Source organism: Ptychodera flava (genome assembly GCF_041260155.1).
Source record: "Ptychodera flava strain L36383 chromosome 3 unlocalized genomic scaffold, AS_Pfla_20210202 Scaffold_27__1_contigs__length_13241970_pilon, whole genome shotgun sequence".
Lineage (NCBI taxonomy): Eukaryota > Metazoa > Hemichordata > Enteropneusta > Ptychoderidae > Ptychodera > Ptychodera flava.
This window is the reverse complement of record NW_027248281.1, coordinates 12,428,522-12,448,025: the sequence shown is the minus strand read 5'-3', so window position 1 is coordinate 12,448,025 and position 19,504 is coordinate 12,428,522. Positions and strand designations below refer to the sequence as shown.

At 38.2% G+C, this 19,504-nt stretch overlaps 1 protein-coding gene across 1 annotated transcript; it reads left to right on the top strand.

Moving 5' to 3' along the window:
- Positions 1–269: 269 nt before the first annotated feature.
- LOC139126444 (uncharacterized) lies at positions 270–12,923 on the top strand. Its single transcript, XM_070692499.1, has 4 exons — positions 270–1,170; positions 5,052–5,228; positions 6,071–6,340; positions 7,300–12,923. Exons 2-4 carry the CDS (start codon positions 5,114–5,116, stop codon positions 8,847–8,849), a joined length of 1,935 nt encoding a protein of 644 aa, XP_070548600.1. The 5' UTR covers positions 270–1,170; positions 5,052–5,113; the 3' UTR covers positions 8,850–12,923.
- The last annotated feature ends 6,581 nt before the right edge of the window (positions 12,924–19,504 follow it).

Here is a 19,504-nt window from a genome sequence, read left to right as displayed (position 1 = left end):
TTTTCTGTAACCTTAGACAGTTTTAAAAATATTGTGAAACTTTGATTTATCAGTATTTGTTAAATTTTGTATGTCTTGTCTCTGTGTTTTAACTGTGTATCTCTATACAAGTCTGCACTTCTAGAAGATTTCTTTGCAGCACAGGGTGCTGCAGAAGTCGTTTCTCGCGTGATATTTCACAGATCCAAGTAACCATCTGGTAATACATACACACTTGGCTCTGTGACAGCAAAGTGTGAAGACGCAACCAAAGGCTGCATAGAAATGTGGAGTAAACAAAGAGGAGACCTTGAAGACTTGGACAGATTGAACAGGGGGAAGTTCTAGAAGACTTTAACCCACGGTGGAGTTACCGTTACTTATCCCAAGTCCCAAGACGTATAAATATTAAAACCACAGTAACTTGCATATTGAAATAATAAACGTCGGCAGACTGTCGCTTATATCATGGAGTGAACACTATACTAAAATCAACTACGGAAATCCATCTCCCTTCTAATGTACCGGTATGTAGTACCCGTCACTTCAAATAAATACACACACACATATTTGCAGATTGTAAAGTTCATCAGGTCAGAGGTGAATCAAACAAATTAATCCAAACAAACAATCAGAAATTAAATCGTTCAGAGCCTAAATACTGACACAAATTTTCTACCACCAGGGCAATAAACTCTAACCTTACACAAGCAAAATAGCTCACACTTCAAAATTCGGGAAGTAAAGAAGTTTTCCGTGCTTGCGGCATTAACCATAAGATAAACTAGTAAAGAAGTATGTTATAGTATATATTGTTAAAATGGTAATTAATTTGTTTACGAAAAGAGATTTTTAGAATTTTATCAAGCCTTGAAGGCTCAAGGTGCGTTACCGATGAAACAGATGGCCAAGCCATGTCACAAACATTACATGGGTCACGTGCTTTTCATAAAAGGACACATATGAATGGATGGGAGAGACGCCATATTTCGGTACCGCTGTTGGTCTCAAAATAAAGACCATTTGGCCGAGGTGATTCTCAACTTTACTAAAAATAAATATCACTGTAAAAGCCTTGCTTGGTTAGTTCCACAGATGCAGGCAGATAGGATACATCACAGGGTACAAGTCCGGAGATACTGCAGTCACCAATGGTCGGTCTAAACTTAATCGTTTTGGGGAGCAAGCAAGGTATGACCTATAATCTGACATTCAAAACAGATTCAATACTTTTTTATGATTCAACTAAATTAGAGAATGGAAACAGAATAGAATATTGAGCGTAAAACCTGTGTATTTATGAAATATCCGTAGGATTCAAAGAGACGTCAAGTACGAAATGTGTAACTAACCTCGCCAGAGTTCCGAGATCATCTTCGGTACCATTCGTCAGCGGCATCAAATATATTTACAACATTTCGGCGATTATCGCGATCGTAAATGTGAGTCTTATACTTAAATTGCTGAAATAGGTTTCCTAGCGACCATTCTATAAGCTTATTCTATAACGCTTCTCTATATGGAATACCTTACAGTAAAAATGCTGTCAATAAGTGAGTGCCCCATGTTCGTCCAAATCACATAACTCAGCCTTGGTTTGCAAGAAAATATGCATTTAAGGTTGCGTTCGAACTTTTTCCGTATCATTTCTAAATAAGTCTTGCCGGGTTGATGAATTTGTGGACGCGATTTAATATATAACGAATTTTGACACGTTTGGCATGGCCATGCTTGAACTGAACGACAGCCTTCTGCTACACAGTGTGTATGTCCACTGGGAACTGAAAACCTAGTCTCAATGGCCCAAGTAAACACCAATTTTCAATGTAGAACCGCTATGGTTTAAGTATTGCTAGTGCTAGCGTTAACATGTACCAAGGTTACCGATTTCTAGACCAGTAAAACACTTAAAAAGCACAAGAAGTAGCACAATTGTTAGGAGAATTTAGATGCGCTAGCTCCAAGATTCTTGCCGCAGCTATTTTTGTTTCATCAATGCAATATGGGTCCACATCTGGATCTACAGAATCGAAATCCATTGAAAGATAAAATGTATTTTTTTTTCGATGGATGGACATTTTCCTTCATGTAAAATGATAACGGCGACTTTCAGATGTGTCAATCCATAATTAAATTTTATCCAAACATTAAAAATTTACTCAACGAAAAAAGAAATTGCTTGACTACTCGTCGAGTTGCAAAAACCCACAAATAACAAAAATGCTCGTGACACGAGTGCGCCAAAAATCAATATGTTGTTTTTGCGCATGTCCAGGGTTACAAAACAAAAAGACGCCAGAAAATTTGCGCATTTTGCACGAAAATGAATAATAAATATCTTCGTAAAGAGGATCTCATTCCTTGTTTTGAATGCTGTGCGCATTACTCAACCGGATGATGTTTTCGGGTTTCTCACTATAATTTACAAGCATGAAACGGAATATCTTCATCAGATCATGGAACTACAAACCTTTTTAGCCTCATGATCAGAATAACCTAAAAATAATTCTCTGACAATGTTGGATTTACATTTCAATACCATAATAGCATTTGTTAAATTTCCGCCTTTGCATGGGACAATGGAAAACAATAGCTTTACTTAGCACGTGGTCAAGGATACCTTTTTAAAACTAATTTCCTGAGTACATTGTCGCACATCAGGCAAAGACAATTGGGTTCATGGTAGACTGAGAGAGTCAGGGTCAGAGGTCAGCGTCGAATACAGCAGAGCACAATACACGAATGAATATTTCGGTCATGATTCAAGGTTTTGGAATCTCACTGAGGTAAAGCTGTAATGAATCCATTTTTTCGGCTACACCGTTTTAAGGCACATGCCGACAACTATATGCGCTATGCCAAAGTACACTCAGGCGAGAGCATTAATTCACAGATGGCATGCCATCAAATTTGCATTAATTAACAGTGAATAACTTTATTAATTCTCATGAGTGTAAATGCATCGCTGTCCCCGGATGATGATTTACGTTCTTTTCAGAACTCTTCAGATTTTGTTGCAACACGGTTATCTGAAGAGGGTGAATTTTTTATTACTTTGGTTCGTCTTATGCACAGTATCCAGAATGCAATACTCATATTTTACCGCGAACTATGACCTTTTTGTCTTTTGAACAAAACATCATTGTATAGCAAACCTTGTAAAGGTACAGAGCTACCGTCTAAAGACAGATTGATAAACTCAAATTTTGTACAAATCACTTCTTCAGTCTACCGCTGACGTAAACTGTTCTAGGACGTTATTGAATATTAAATTATGAACAAAGCATTGCCTACCCATGTACCGCCGGGGATTTGCAGGTGTCTGTTTAGCAGTTTCACGGAGTCTATGCATGTACACTGGACAACGACGTCACAAACATTCGTGACTAGAAATGATATAACAGGGTAAGATAGCTCACACTGTATCCTGGAAAGTCCTCATTGAAACACACATTACGGGGGTCACAAACTTTGCCAACAAGAAATATACCATTTCAACACTGCCCTATATGGCAACTGTTATTATTTATTTATTTATTTATTTATTTATTTATTTATTTATTTATTTATTTATTTATTTATTTATTTATTTATTTATTTATTTATTTATCTAACAATACATCAATGTGTATGAAGATATCATGCTTAATCACTGTTAGGAATTATCATCAACTGAAATCTTTGTACAATATTTCAAACTACCCACCAATTAAAGTACTTATAAGCCAATCACATTCTACTAAGCATCGCAGTTTCGTATAAGTAGCACGGGGCGATTTACACAATTTGAAACTTTCATAGAAAAAATGATATCAAACAACGAACGGTAACGCACCAGCAAGGGTATAACAGGGGACCCTTGCTGGTGCGTTCGTTGTTGACTTTGTCAAAGTTCATCCAGTGATAGTTTGGTGACAGCGTCCACAGATTAGCAACTTACCCTTGCTTGCTTTGCCGAATTAGGCAGTCAAACGCATTAGATAATAGACATGCATAACATAGTGATAAAATGTAGAGTAAAATTATCACAGGGCAAGTCTAGGAAACAGTGAATGAGAAAAAGGTTTCTTTACAAAACCAGTGCTAAGATGAGACCACGACACCCAAGGTTGGTAGTATCACTGTCCCTCGTCTGTGAAGGGACTGTAGTAGTATAAATTTTAATGTCACAGTCCAACGTACTTAACACCATATAACATGGAAAGAAGAAACCTGCGCTGAGACAAAGACATCCCTACCCCGACCTCCACCCGTTAGGGCGGACATTTTCGCTAAACCCTATGACCCGACGTTAAAATTCATAAATCTGTAAATGTAGCTCATTATCACGCCATCGTTACTTCTTTCCACATTGTATCTTCATAGGAACAGAGTGAGAAAGATATACTAGTATCTTTCTTACTCACTAATAACTCAATAATAATTTATCCGGAATGGTGACTGCGAGACAGTTTCTTTGACCCTATGAAATATTGTCTGCAGTAAAGTCGTAGGTGAGACATGACACTTTTTGTAATACCTTTCACACGTAAGCTAATGTCATTGCTACGAGAAGTTAGAGGAAATGAACATAAAATTTGTAAACCAAACTCCATATATATGCTATTAACATCTTCTGCAACAGGAATTATTCGACGATTGGAAGTATCATTATCTGTTATTTGAATTTTCCTAAGTGAAAACTGTGTAGAACTACACATAAACATCTACACTATCAATATCGGATAGAACATATCAGTGTGCCTTGTCGGAAATTCACTGTTGTGGATGTGTTGTCCCATTTTAATCCACATAAATATCTCCGTAGCACACAACTGTGACTGTATTCCTATAGCTCCAATGTATTCTGCCAAATTTGAATTGTATTATGTTACTTTAAACTTAAATATTACACTAAAATGATGATGATGGTAATTATGATGATGGTGATGATGATAATGTATGAACGTATTTTAGGTTATCTTTATAAGCAACATTTTTGTCTCCGAACAAATAGTAGATGTATAGTTAGTACCTGTAATTTCTTTCAGCATTACATTTTCAGTAATTGTATGTGTACATTTACTTCATAGCGGAAATACTGCGTGTGGCTTGAACACAAGAAGCAGTAAGTGTTGCAGTTAGCAAAACCAATATGATATACGTCAATCAACTTGGCTCTGTGGTATGGTGTATTCTTGCTGTTACCCAAGGTATAGCTGGCTTTGACAAAGCAGAATGGATACGAAACGCTTCCACCCACGAACCTGGTAAGTTGGAACCACTCATCTCTGAAATTCAAATCTAGTATGCCACAGTGTTAAGTTATTTTTTAATATTTCGGCGAGTCATCCGATCAGTCACGTGATCACCATTCAGAACTGGCAGTTGCTTTGCTGGTGTTTAAATGCTAAAGTCTTGTCAGATCGTTATTGCATGAAGCTTACATGACACATTGTCGTTGACCCTTGGATATCTCTTTATACTTCTGACGATAGCAGTGGTTTTCATGAAATAATACTGCAAGCGCCATGTAAGGTAGAACAGAAGGCCAAATCTATAAAAAGCCGATGCAAGGCCGTTTTTTATCATATTCACTTAGTTTAAAGTACAGATAACAGGCTAATAATACTAAAACTCAAATGTGTCACTTCAAAAATCCGCACCACACAAGTAACGCTTATATCACAGCGCCACACGTCTGCATTTTGTAACTTGAAGTTCGTTTACGGAAAGAAAACCGAACACCAAAGAACATGATATTTACATAAATTTGTAGCATGCAAATTATATTGTAATAAGAATAACCAAGAAAAAAACATTGTAAATGGCTTCCACTCACACGTAACGTTGATTTTCCATGGATCTAAAGGAAAACTATTTCTGATAATTGTGACGACATGGTATACTTATTTTAAAAATACATATGTCCGTCTTAAACTCTCCTGCCGTTATACGGTCCCATCGGCAGAAGAGCCACCTTCATACAAACACTGCCTTCCTTCGCATTTCTTTCAGTTTTCTTTTCGTGTTCTGTTCCCTTCGTATCATTCGTCTCCAACAATCAAAATTTGGTTACTCACTTTATTAAATAATGCGCATCATTTTATAGAAAACAGTCACTCATACCTAGACTGGCCGAGAATTCACTTTTCCGGAACGTTCTGGTTCGACTCACCGACCGGAAACAACCTTTGTGAGAACTACGACATCAAAACATTTGATGACCGATTTAGAGACGATCCCAGCATTCTTGGATGGAATCCAGAAGGTTCAGGATGCTTCCAGCTGCTAGACTGCAAAGTAACATCTGTCTGTTATACAAATGGTGACTGCTCCACGCATAGAAGAACGGATCGCCTGATAGGAACGCCTGTATTCAGTGAGTAGTGGATTTCCATACAGACTACTTGCACTAGAAATAGGCTTGGTTAATACAGACTAATTGCACTAGAAGGACGCTTGACTAAAGTTGACGAATAAAATAGCACCTTGTTAACCTATCTCCTTTTTTTATATGAAACACTGTTTTACTTATATAAGGTGAATATAAACTACCAGCCATTTATAGTGAACGTACCATAATGGAGTTTGCGCAGTAAGACTGAACGCCACCAAGCTATTTACTCCCGTATAGCTTCAATCATGACGCTCCCGCCCCACGCTCACTTGAGTATAATAGTTGAATCATAGCCTTGAACTTAGTCCATATTCAGCCAAAGAAAAAAGGTTACAGCAGATAAAACAGCGTTAATCCCTGCTTCAGGATTGATAGGAAACCCGTCACATAGGCACCTGTTAATAATTTCATTTCCTTGGAACAGGTCAAAGACAGACGTTGTTCTCATTGTTTGGATGTTTTATGTAAAATCCTGTCATCGAGGAAAATATTTAATTCTCATTTAAATTTCCCTTTAAAGGGTACGCTTTTCCAGGCAATGCTTGGCAACTTGGCTAGTTGTCATTGTTCTCAGTAATAATCCTTCGAACATGTAAATTTTAATAACACAACAAAAGCGATGATGATGACGATCGACAATGACGTTGGGGGTTGTGATGACAATAGTGATGATGATGAGGATAATGATGACCTAGATGATAATGTTATTGGTTAAAAGCAAAAGAAAAGAAAATAATCTTAGTTCACAAAAGTTCGTCGAACTTCTGTGAACTAAGATTATTATCGACGAACGCTTGACATTCTCACATCACAAATTCTTGGTGTCTGAAGAGCGAGCTATGCCAAAATGTTTATGTGATTTAAATAATTCATCTCGAGTTTCGTCTTTATTATTTTACTGCGTTGTTTTTATGGCATATTTTTTATATTTATGACTGTAGGTAACGTTGATCGTCCCGAAGCCAAGATTGCAGACATCGACACAGCCTACATTGCTGTACCGACAATATTTGGTCTTTCTCTACACGTACCCGGTGCTTTCTCTGGAAAATTTGTGGAGGCGCCGATGTCAAACTCTTATCATAAAACATCTAAACGTGAACACAGCGGGCACCTTGGGGCGGATTTTTATTCCCTACTCGTCGATGTCGATTGGCACGGAGAGGACGAAAGCCACTCACACTTAGTAAAGGAAATGAAGCAACTGAGTTTGCAGAACGAAGTGCAGAATGTTTTATCAGTGAAATTCAATTTGGACAATTTTGAAGCGTTTTCGAAAAGTGGAAAGTTTGGTACAGGTCGTATTGTTGGCAGCATAGGTGTCGCTGGCCCAGCAGAACCGTTGCACGGTCTACGCCATCGACAGATGCATCCACCTTCCTCAAATAAAAGATTTGGAATTGCCAATTTTCGACTTTTTACAACTCGTGGAAAGATCTTAATTGACCTTGGAAATAGTCTGCCATACAATGAACAGGGATTTCCCGATCCTGACGTCACGCAGACTTTGCAACTTGCCTACCCGTTGCATCAGCCAACTCAATTTTTGAATTGTGATACAGAAGTTGTAATATTGGATGAAATCAACTATAGCAGTAACCTATGGTACGAAGACACAGCTGGAATTATAACAGTGCCCTCAACGACCACTCTGACGTTTAACCAAATCAAAGAAGTATCTGAACGACCATTGTTTATACGGCAGCTGAATAACATATCTCGTGAATGTGAAATGATCGTGCTTTCAGAGAGACTTGACGGTTTGGCTGTCGGTTTTATGGGGGACAGAGTGTTCCGTCAGGATCCTGGAGATTCGTGGAAAGTTGATGCATTCCTGGTCAAGTTTGGACACCCATTTGAAGGGATTCCTTTAGAGATAGAAACGGCGAAATCAGTTAAAAAGAAGCACATGTACTCCAGATGCGGAAAGGGTCTCCACGTTCCTTTTAACCAACCACCAACTGCAGTTCATTTTACTGATGTAGCAAACAGTAATCAAAATGGCATAGCTGTGTTTGAATTCGTCGGCTACAATCCTGACAATCCCAGGGAAATTATAGACGGACAAATATACTTATACGAGATCAGCGTTCACGGGCAAGATACACTCACTTCTAGTCTCCCGATAGTGATATTTCTGTATAACAGCTTTGAAGTTTCACCAGGTGGGCCGACTTGGCATCGAGATATTTACCCGATATTTAAAATGTACTCCAACATGTTCCCCAGCATGAACAATATCATTAACATGGCTTCCTATGAGGATGTTTGTCGCAAGATTTGGATGCTGAAGATGACAATGGCGCTGTCGATGGATGACCCGGAATTCATGCCGGTCACAAGAGATCTGTCGAGGAGGAAACAACGAGCTATTCTGCAATGGCTCGACGACCCTAAACTTGGTGACATTCCAAAGCCTAGCTTAGAAGATCTTAAACGCGATCTACAGACAGCACTTGAACTTGAGCTGTCGACTATTCCCCATATCTGACGGCATGGCTGTCAATCAAGAAAGGATATAACAAAGCAATATCCAATATCATTCGCAGCATTGCAACCGAGGAAATGCTACATATGGCAATGGTAGCGAATATTTTACGAAGTATATGTGGAACTCCTATTCTAAACGAGAAGAAGCATGTACCAACGTACCCTGCCAGACTCCCTGGTGGAGTTCATCCTCACCTCACCGTGTCCCTCGGAAGACTCACCAAAGGTCTTATAGAAGACGTTTTCATGAAAATTGAGGAACCTGACGACACACTGCCGATCAAGTTACGTCAGAGAGTTCTGTCGTCTCTCCAAGACATCGAATTCGATACAGATTCGGAAACACCACTGAGGCATCATAATCGTACAATCGGACAATTCTACTACAAAAGAATATGGCAAGCCCTCAGTTACCACGCAAGCATTAATGCAAGTCTTTTCGCGTGTGGCGATGAAACGACACAGGTTACAGAAGAAGATTGGTACAGTAAAGCTTTGGAAAAGCCATTCGCCATCACCAGCATCGAGGACGCTAGGCGAGCCATAGAGCTGATAACGGAGCAGGGAGAGGGTAGTTCTCCAACACAGCCATATGACTCTGACGGTAACCTATCTCACTATTTCAAATTTATGGAGGTAGTGATGGGCTACAGACTTGTAGTGGATCAGAACTTGATACATTACACACACGAAGATGACACGGCTGGTATTGACAGTTGCGAAATCGCGTATTCAGAGAAATACACTCGTAGATTCTGTGACAACGGTAGCACGCCGTGTCATTTTATGCACGTGCATCGAAGATGTAATGTACCGTTTCACTTCACTGGGGAAAGAGTACCACTACACGATGACGGAATTTGGCCAATAATAGATAATCCAAGCAGTGAACGTTATCCGAAAGGTTCAAAGGTGGAACTTTTATCTGATCTTTTCAACAAGGAATACTCGAACTTGCTGCGATGTATTCACGATGCTTTTAACGGAAATCCACGAGGGATGAGAAAATGCATGTCTATCATGGCAAGAATGGAATCCCTTGGACGACAATTGGTCAGGACACCCATTGATCTTAACGGGGATCCAAATATAGGACCAAACGGTACGCCGACCTTTGAATTCAAGGAACTATCCATGCAAAAAAGCAAGATTCATAACTTTGACAAGAAAGAGGTGCCTTCCCTTAATGATGACACTTTCCATGATTAGTACGTGCTCATTAACAGCAGAGACCTAATTCAAATAATTAATTTGTGGTTGATCCACATATTATAAATCATTTGCTGCATTTTGTTTGTTGTAAATAATGTAGATGAGCGTTATTCATAGGGCAATATTTTCCTGTAAAGTACGAGCGTCTCTAGACTATTAAATACTTAAAACTGCAGAGTTGTTTATAACAGAAAAGTTGTAAAGCGAAACAAAATTAATGAGTAATTATCCACCACAAAGTGGTAACACACTGACAGAAAAAAAACCCTTGTGATAACATCGCCACACGCTCGTAAAACGCCGACTGATTCTCGTTCAAAAATTCACTATGTTGCAAAATGTATTTTACTATCAGTACACTTGACTAGTTACTATCGGGGTGAGAGAAAGACTACTAGTTTCTCTTGAGAGTTGATGTTTGGCACCAAATATAGCTTGAAGCTAGTGCGAGATATGGAGTAAGTATTTTGTGTAGTACGATAATATGTGTACTTTATCCATTTATTTCTGAGTCAGCGATTTGAATGGTTCATTTGTTCGTAAAATTGCGCATACTCTTCAGGAATAGTTTTCAAAGAAGGGAATTCATCATGTATCAGCAGAGTCTGCAACAGTTTACAAAATGAGCCGTAAAGATTTCAGAGGAAATTAAAGCACACCGCACCAAATAAAAACATGTGAAAACAATATAAGTTAAATTACATATGAATCATGACAGCCTATTAAATCGCTACGGCTACCAGAAAGGATGTATTCTTCCGCCATCGTGATGTACTGGTTGACTTTGACGTCACATTCTCTCAGAATGCATGGAAAACGACTAGTACTGTTAAATAGTTTATAGAAGCATCACCGTAAATAGTGGCCGTATGGGGGAAAACGTGCTTATATATTCGAGGATTTGTAGAATCAGACTCTGATGTCTAAAATTCACACGCTCGAATGAATTTGTTGTTGTTTCATATTCTTTGCTAACCGTCATAGTAAATCTAAGAAAAGAACGTCTGTAATCATAAAAAATATGTCTGTTAACAATTTGTTATGATCATTAACAGGATTTGCAAATATAATATTATGGGGCAAAGAGGCACTTGTAACAATTCCCAAGACATAAATTACTGTCAGGAAAAACTCTTCAAATTTGAACATGAAGATGTGTGTTTTCATCTCAGGAAATTGTTTTAATTACATCATGTAAAATATTACCTTGTTTTAACTTTTTATTATTCATTTTTGAAAGTATATTCACATTTTGGCTTATTAAAGATACCACTAGAAATAAGCCCGACTATTTTGTGAGAAATCGAAACACGCAATGTGCACAAGAGGACATTACATGGCACCGTAAACTGACAATAAAAAGATTATACCATGGTATAAGCTTTAATCTTTTGAAAATCAAAATGATAATACGTATTCTCTATTATGAACGTAATAAAGCTGTTAATTAATGGAATTAAAACTTAATATTTTTAACAATTGTTATCAAATGTATTAAATAAACGTGGTTTTAAATACTGTTCAAATATACCGCATACAACGAAACGTCGAAAATGGCGAAGGACGAACCAGGCTTTACATGGCAAATACTCACACTTACATATTGATCGAATACAGGCGAAATGTGTTTGTCCGATAGATTTTATACATAAGGAAACATCAGTTGACACAGCACTCCGGGAAAATCAAGAGAATGTGTTGCCATTGGGATCCACCCGTACTGATGTTTGTACTATAAAATTTCAGGCTGAGTAATTTCTTTCTAATTTTTAGTTTGACATTGTGCTTGAGTTGGTTGTTCAGCGGGTCCCGTTTTATTTGCTTCCAGAACGATTTCTTTGAGTCAGTTGTAGGTGGCTGTATATGTGTGCAGGGACCTACCTTGCGAATCCTATGCATGGGTGAGCGGTGCACTCCAGTCAATGCCTTGTCGATTTGTTTTTACTGCCAACGATTTTTAGAAATATTGTTTTGAACATTTTTGGCAGGTAATAAACAAACACAATCACCAGCTCCACAACAGGTAAAACCCACAACATCATCGGTAAAATCTCGTGCAACACCCGTAATCTCATTTACATTATTACCTGCCAAAAATGTTCAAAACAATACATTGGGGAGACGAAAAGGGAACTCAAAAGACGAATATACGAACACATATACACAATCCGCAGTCGTAAACCCACCCCAGTCTCAGAACATTTCAATCAACTCGACCACAGTCCATCACACTTCCAAGCTACTGGTTTACACAAAGTTCACACCACAAACACCCGAAAAAGAAGAATATGTGAACAAAAATACATTGTAGAAATTGACACACTCACACCCAAGGGCATTAACCAAAGAGAAGGATAAAGCTACTTTCCCGCGTTTCAACTTCCCCTTTTCCAACCACTTAGGGGACCCCTTAGTTCAGACCTTTTTTTTCCGTCTTAGGAGTCCCTTCACCATGAACTTGCTCATTCCGACCCTCCACTCCAGCTGGTACAGTTCCACTCTCCGTACCCAGGTCAGTTTCATCCCATTGTACCTTTGTTTCAACCACCATTCTTGTTTCAAAAGGCTCATTGATCTTTAATTTTTAGTCATAGCGCTTTTCACTGTTTTTTTATCACTACTGATTTTTAATTTCGTTCCTTACAACTGTAGTTGTGCTGTTTTCACTCACTGTAATTCCAGTTTTCACAAGTATTGTAATTCTCATTTTATTTCGTTTTTACTCTCAGTTTACTTTTTTATCAGCCCGATTTTTACTTCTGTTTGTGCTCATTTTTATTTGTCAGCTTTTGCCCTGAAGAAGGCAACTTGTGTGTTGCCGAAACGTCGGTATTTTTAAATAAAGATCATTAGAAGACAAGGAGTACTGGTTGAACTGCCTTCTTTATTAATTTATCTATGCCATGATCCTGGTGTGTTCCCGCACTCTACGTGTTGCTTCTATGGTTGTAGTTGGACTGACTCTTTTTAGAACACTCAGCATTTTAGATTATAGTACTTGCTGCCTCCAGTCTTCCTTACATCCCTTCGACATCGGAATACTAGCCTTGCCGGCCCCAATACGCTGTCAAGTGACCGACAATACAATCGTTACCCCAGTCATATCACATTTCCACAGTCCCATGTCTGCTTGCTTGCAAGACAGTAGAAAAAGTGTCTGCGTAGCGTAATTTTTACTTTAATCTTTGAGTTGTTCTACCAAGAAGTTTCTAGACATTTTGTGTTTTAGTTCCATAAGCAAGATAGAAGGCGATCTTGTGAATAAGTAGTTAGAATTGAGAACGACTGCACACAATTTGATGAGATTTGCTACAAATATTGATCACATCAAGCTATATCAGGTGGGAAGGTATAAAGGGTTAAAAAAAGATAATTCCTAATTTGCATATTTAATGAACTTTCCTAATTAGGGGCATTTATCTGCATTGACTTGACCAAAGTTGCTATGTACATTTAAGGTACTATGATATAACATTATTGAGAGTTATTGAGTATTTTTACTTCAGGCAATACCAAATTTGCATATTTTATGAACTTTCCTAGTTAGTGTTATATATCTTGACTGCCTTGACCAAACTTGACCAAACTTGTTTTGTACATGAAAGATACTATGATACAACATTGTTGAAAGTAAAAAGACAGTCTTTACTTCAGCCATTAAACAATTTGCATGTTTAATGAACTTTCCTAATGAGGGTTATATATCTTGATTGTCTCGACAAAACTTGACGAAACTTGCTATGCACATCAAAGATACTATAAAATAACATTATTGAAAGTCACTAAGCATTTTCACTTCAGTAAATCCCTAATTTGCATACTTTTCTAATTAGGGATATATATCTGACTTTACTTGACCAATTTTGACGAAACTTGGTTTGTATATTGAAGATACTATGATATAACATTATTGAAAGTCGTTAAGTACTTTTAATTCAACCAATTACTGATTTTCATATTTGATAAACTTTCGTAATTAAGCACACACACACACACACACACCCACACCCACACACACACACACACATATAATATGTGTGTGTGTGTGTGTGTGTGTGTGTGTGTGTGTGTGTGTGTGTGTACATTGACTTGATAGTGACGAGACTTAGTATGTATATTGAAGATACTATGAGATAATATTATTGAAAGTTATTAAGCATTTTCACTTCAGGCAATTTGCATATTTAATGGGCTTTCATATTTAGGGATATATAGCGAGATTTACTGGACCAAAGTTGGCAAAACATGCTATGTACATTGATGATACTGGGTTAAAACAATATTGAAAATCATTTAGCGTTTCATGTCAGCTAATTTATAATTTGTATATCTAATGAGCTTTAATATTTTGGCATATATAGCTTGATGAACCTGGCCAAAGGCAATTGCACTTGCTATATAATGTGATGATACAATGAGAACAGTCAAAGAAATTAAGTATTTTTATCTCGGCAAATGGCATATTTGTATTCTTGATGACCTTTAAAAATTAATCTATCTTGAATATTGTTCACTTTCGATGAAGTTGCAAACAAGAGGCAAAAGTTTAACTTTACTCACAACTACAATGTATAATGAAGCACGTGAGCATTTTCAGTTCATATCTGATATCATTTATATCCTGTTCGAACGAAATAAAAGACATCCCTATAGTGATGTGCCGTGCAAACTGAAGGACGAAATTTCTCATTAAATGTCGACGTACATCAATAAACTAAGATGGCATTAGATATTGCAATACTTGTATGAAGACGCATTCATCTTGATAGCAAAGTTAATTGACTGTGCAATAGCTGTGTACAATTTTCAGCTATGTTGTAGTTGTTATCTACAGTCTCAATGCTGTTACATTGTTTGAAGAGTACTGTGAAACAATAAAGTATATAACTTGCTATCAGGTGACAATTACGATAGAACATAATCAGTGGGAACCATAAAGTTATATTTTATTGGGATTATTCGATGAGTTGATGAAAATCATTACCTGTGTCTGAACAGCGTCCGAACAATTCAACCATATTGGAATCATATGAAGTTCACTTTCAGAGAATTACGCAACTTAAGTTACACACGATTGAAAGGGACGGTAGGACTATTTCTTATAAGTGCTGACCCTCCAGTAGCCTTCCCACTGTTAAACAGTTTGTTTATTGTACAACTTGGATATTTTGTTGTCCTCTTGAAAGTGTTTTTGTACTTTGTCCAATTTTGTCCAATTTTGAGATAGAAGCTGTGTGAATTTTGTCAGAGTAATTCTATTGAAAACGAGATTCACTTTCTATTGCCTTGTGGATTTTATGATGATTTATGGTCAACTTATACGAAACGTCTTACAGAAATCCAAGTTACTTTTATTTCAGACGCAGAAAAGTTGGAACTAATTTTTCCACAAAATAATATTAGAAACACAGCAAGATATATTGAAGAAGCATTTCTTCTCTATTAACAAGTCTACAAGAGTTCGAACCAATATCACTGGTAATTGCATGAGTTGCTGTATATATATGAGCTCCAAAATAAAATTTAAAGGCACGCTTTTGGACTACATTACATTTATCATGCTTTCCAAAGCCCAACACTGAAGAACAGTAATCTGGAACAGCCGTAAGACATGCATAATATAATTATGCGTAGGATTCAAACCCAAAGTTTTTCATAACTTTTGAAATCAGACACCTAATGCTCTTTTGGTAGCTTGAGACAAAGCCGCAAAAGTTACAGAAAAATCTAAAAATTTGTTTAACACAACTCCTAGATATTTGTACTTCTGAACACACTCAACTGAATCAACACAGACATGAAAACGAAATACACTTCTTATCGTGGTTTTTTTCCTGTAATAGATAACGTTTGATTTACTACAATTAATTTGAAGACGCCACTTGGAACGCCACTTACTGACATGGTCAAGCATTGTTTGCATATCAACTTCATTATCAGAAATTAAAACTACTCATCTGCATATAACAATATGAGGTTATCCCTCGATATCACCTCTTGGTGCGGTCGTATTGCTGCGAGTGCGGTTGTGGGCCGCATCACACGAGTCGAAGACGAGTGTGATGCGGCCCACAACCGCACGAGCAGCAATACGACCCTACCAAGAGGTGATATCGAGGGATAACCTCTTTATCATATACCTATGCCCACGTTATTGAATGAATAAATCTCGTATATTAAAATATGATACGTTTCACTGTGGTTTTTCTTGATGGACTACATTTATTTGCGTCATCTTGCTAAGGCGGATTGATATACTAGCGTCTGACGTAATCTATCAGTTGGCTCATTGACAATTATTTTGCTGTTGAGCAGAGAAATGCTTGAACTCTGTCATCAAACATGTAGGATATCTACCGAATCGGTACGGTACATGCAAGTGTTGTGTTTGGTATTATTTTCCAGAACGCATTTACCATGAATACATGATATTTTTGAAAGTTGTGCTTTTGAATTTGCCGGTCCTCCGACACATGTCCGATAGCACTTTTGTTTGTCGTCTGCGCGTCTGTGCTTATGCACGGACGGAACAGCTGGTCTGTCATCGATCTGTCAGTGCCCGTACAGTGTGATGCTCTGCTCTTTAATTTGTTCAAATTGGTAGCACTACTAGCAGGTTAATCCGATATCGTCACATGTGTTTTATTTAGTTACCCCACATTTCCCTATGCTTCAAACCCTGCCATTTTTGGAGATCGGACATGATATCGTAGTCAAAGTCATCATAGACGGGCACCATGGTTTGTTTTGATTAGGGCGCCACCATGTAAGTAGTCCGATATGCAAATCAACAGGCCGTATAAGGCTTTGTTATGTAAATCAACAGGTCGTATCACTTTTTCATATGCAAATATTCAATTGAATGAAAGAAAGACGCGCTGATCATACCTTTCATATGCATATCAACAAGGCGTATCACTTTATTGACATGCAAATCAACATGATAAATCATATCACTGAACTCAGTACAGACACAATACAGGGCATAGGTATATGATAATATACAGAATTATACTGATCAATAGAAATACATTTGTTCAATGATTTAAGCTCAATTGCTAAGTTATTGATAAAGAATGAAAATTCTCTGTTTTACTCCAATATTTGTAGCAAACAGGTCTTTGTACATTTCATTTACCTTAACACATGATAAGGTATTAGAGTGCATTACCTTAAACACGATTGGAACTAATTTGGGATAATTGGATGGTGAAGTAATGCTGATTTCATGTACAAATGTAATCTCGTCTGCTTTTCTTTTTACATTACACACTTGTTTTCATGAGTAATTTGTAATATTGCAACATTCAACTATATAGCACGTATCACTTTTGAGAAATTAAAAAAAAAGGAAAATCCAATTATCCCAAATCAGCTCCAATCTTGTTTTTATTATAAATTTTACGATCAATACCAATATACAATATACAGAAGCACAGATCTTTTAAAATAATCAAACTAAAGATAGAAAGAACGTTATATAATATATTTCTGATGATGAAATATAAATTTTACTATAACCAAAACGGGATTCGAACCCCTACACACGGCAACATCGCCTTGCTGCTACGCCTCACACAAAACCAGTCTGCCACTGCATGCTTCCAGCCCAAAAGCGTTGGTCACAGTAACCGACTTAGATGTTGCAATTCTTTGCGCGACCGAGCAACACAGTTTGCGTGGAGCAGACGACACACAGACACAGTACACACACATATAGTAATCGGAAAAGCACGAAGCTTTTTACTGAGCTATCAGACAGACGCGGGACATGTAAATATCCACCAGCAGGACTGTCCACTCAGGTTAAAGAAATATAAATGTTATTATAACACGCCACATGCTCATTCCGTGTCGCGATTCGCCTGAATACGTCACGTGACGAGAAAATAGATACGTCTAGTCCCAATCGGATCGACAAAAGTGACGTCAGAGGGTATTTTTAGAAAAGCTATTTCCCTAGTGAAATAGTCCTGACCAAATTTGGGAAAGTGCCCGGTTACATGACCGTAGTGTCGTCTGCAGCTTTGCAACAATGGTGCGTGAATAGAACGTGATGTGCGTCCGGGATAGGTGACGACACATTCTGTAAAACATATTTTCCAACATTTTCCAACATTCCAACAGCATAGGAACTTGAACAGCTCATCGACGGAAAAGGATGTCGCTAGGTATGTTTAGAATATTTTTTTGAAAGAAAGTGGTACCACGTACAACTGAAACCACTGTGGAAACATCGCCAAGTGAACTTCTCACAGTGGATTGTTGCAGTGCAAAATATCAAAACACATTAAAAACTATATAACAATACAAAATGAGCATGTGGTGTGTTATAAAACACCTATAGCCTGGTCTTTATTCGGGCTGTAGCGCTCGTCTATTACCCCTCGTGGCCATGTGTTACCAAGTTGCTATACCCCTCGGCCTATGGCCTCGGGGAATAGCGATGTCTTTCTGGTAACACACGGCCCCTCGGGGTAATAGACGGGCGCTATAGCCCTCATATAACCCAAACGGGATTCGAACCCCCACACACTCACGGCAACATCGCCTAGCTGCTAGGCCCCACACAAAACCAGTCGGCCACTGCTTCCAACCCAAAAGAGTTGGTCACAGTAACCGACTTAGATGTTGTAATTCTGTGCATAACCGAGCAACACAGTGTGCGTGGAGCAGACGACACACAGACACAGTACACACACATATAGTAATCGGAAAAGCACGAAGCTTTTTACTGAGCTATCAGACAGACTCGGGGACAAGTAAATATCCACCAGCAGGACTGTCCACTCAGGTTAAAGAAATATAATTTTTATATTACACCTCACTCATTCAGCGTGCACTGCCATTGGTTAAACACGACTCACGTGACATGTAAAAGAACGTGGTGATGCCCTCTGCGAACTTGATGATGCCCTCTGCATTCGATATTACATGGATGACGTCATTTTACTTACTGTGCATCCTTTCTGCGCATAACAAATTGTCGTTCGCTTGTACTTGCTACTATTGCTGCGAAACGTCATGCAGAGCTGTCACCGGCACAGTTAGACGATATTTTGATGCAAGTAAACAGCAAACGAACGAAAATGGCAACAAGGAATGCAATTTCTGTGTTCACCAACTATGCAAGCAACAAATTTGGATACGCGACCGAGGAGATCGGCAAACTTTCAGCGGCAACCCTAGACTTGGCACTGACAACATTTTACGCTGAGGTCCTGCCTCATGCAGAAAGGCGAAGTGTACTCGAAGAAGTTTGTTCGGTGTAATAAAAATAATAACACATGAGAGCTAGGGCAAGATCACAATTTTTTGCCTGCCCTCGGGCTGGTGGTCATGATCGAAATATTGATGATGCACTCGCCTACGTCTCGGGCATCACCAATATTTCGATCATGACCACAATCCCTTGGGCAGGCAATAAATCGTGATCTTGTCCTC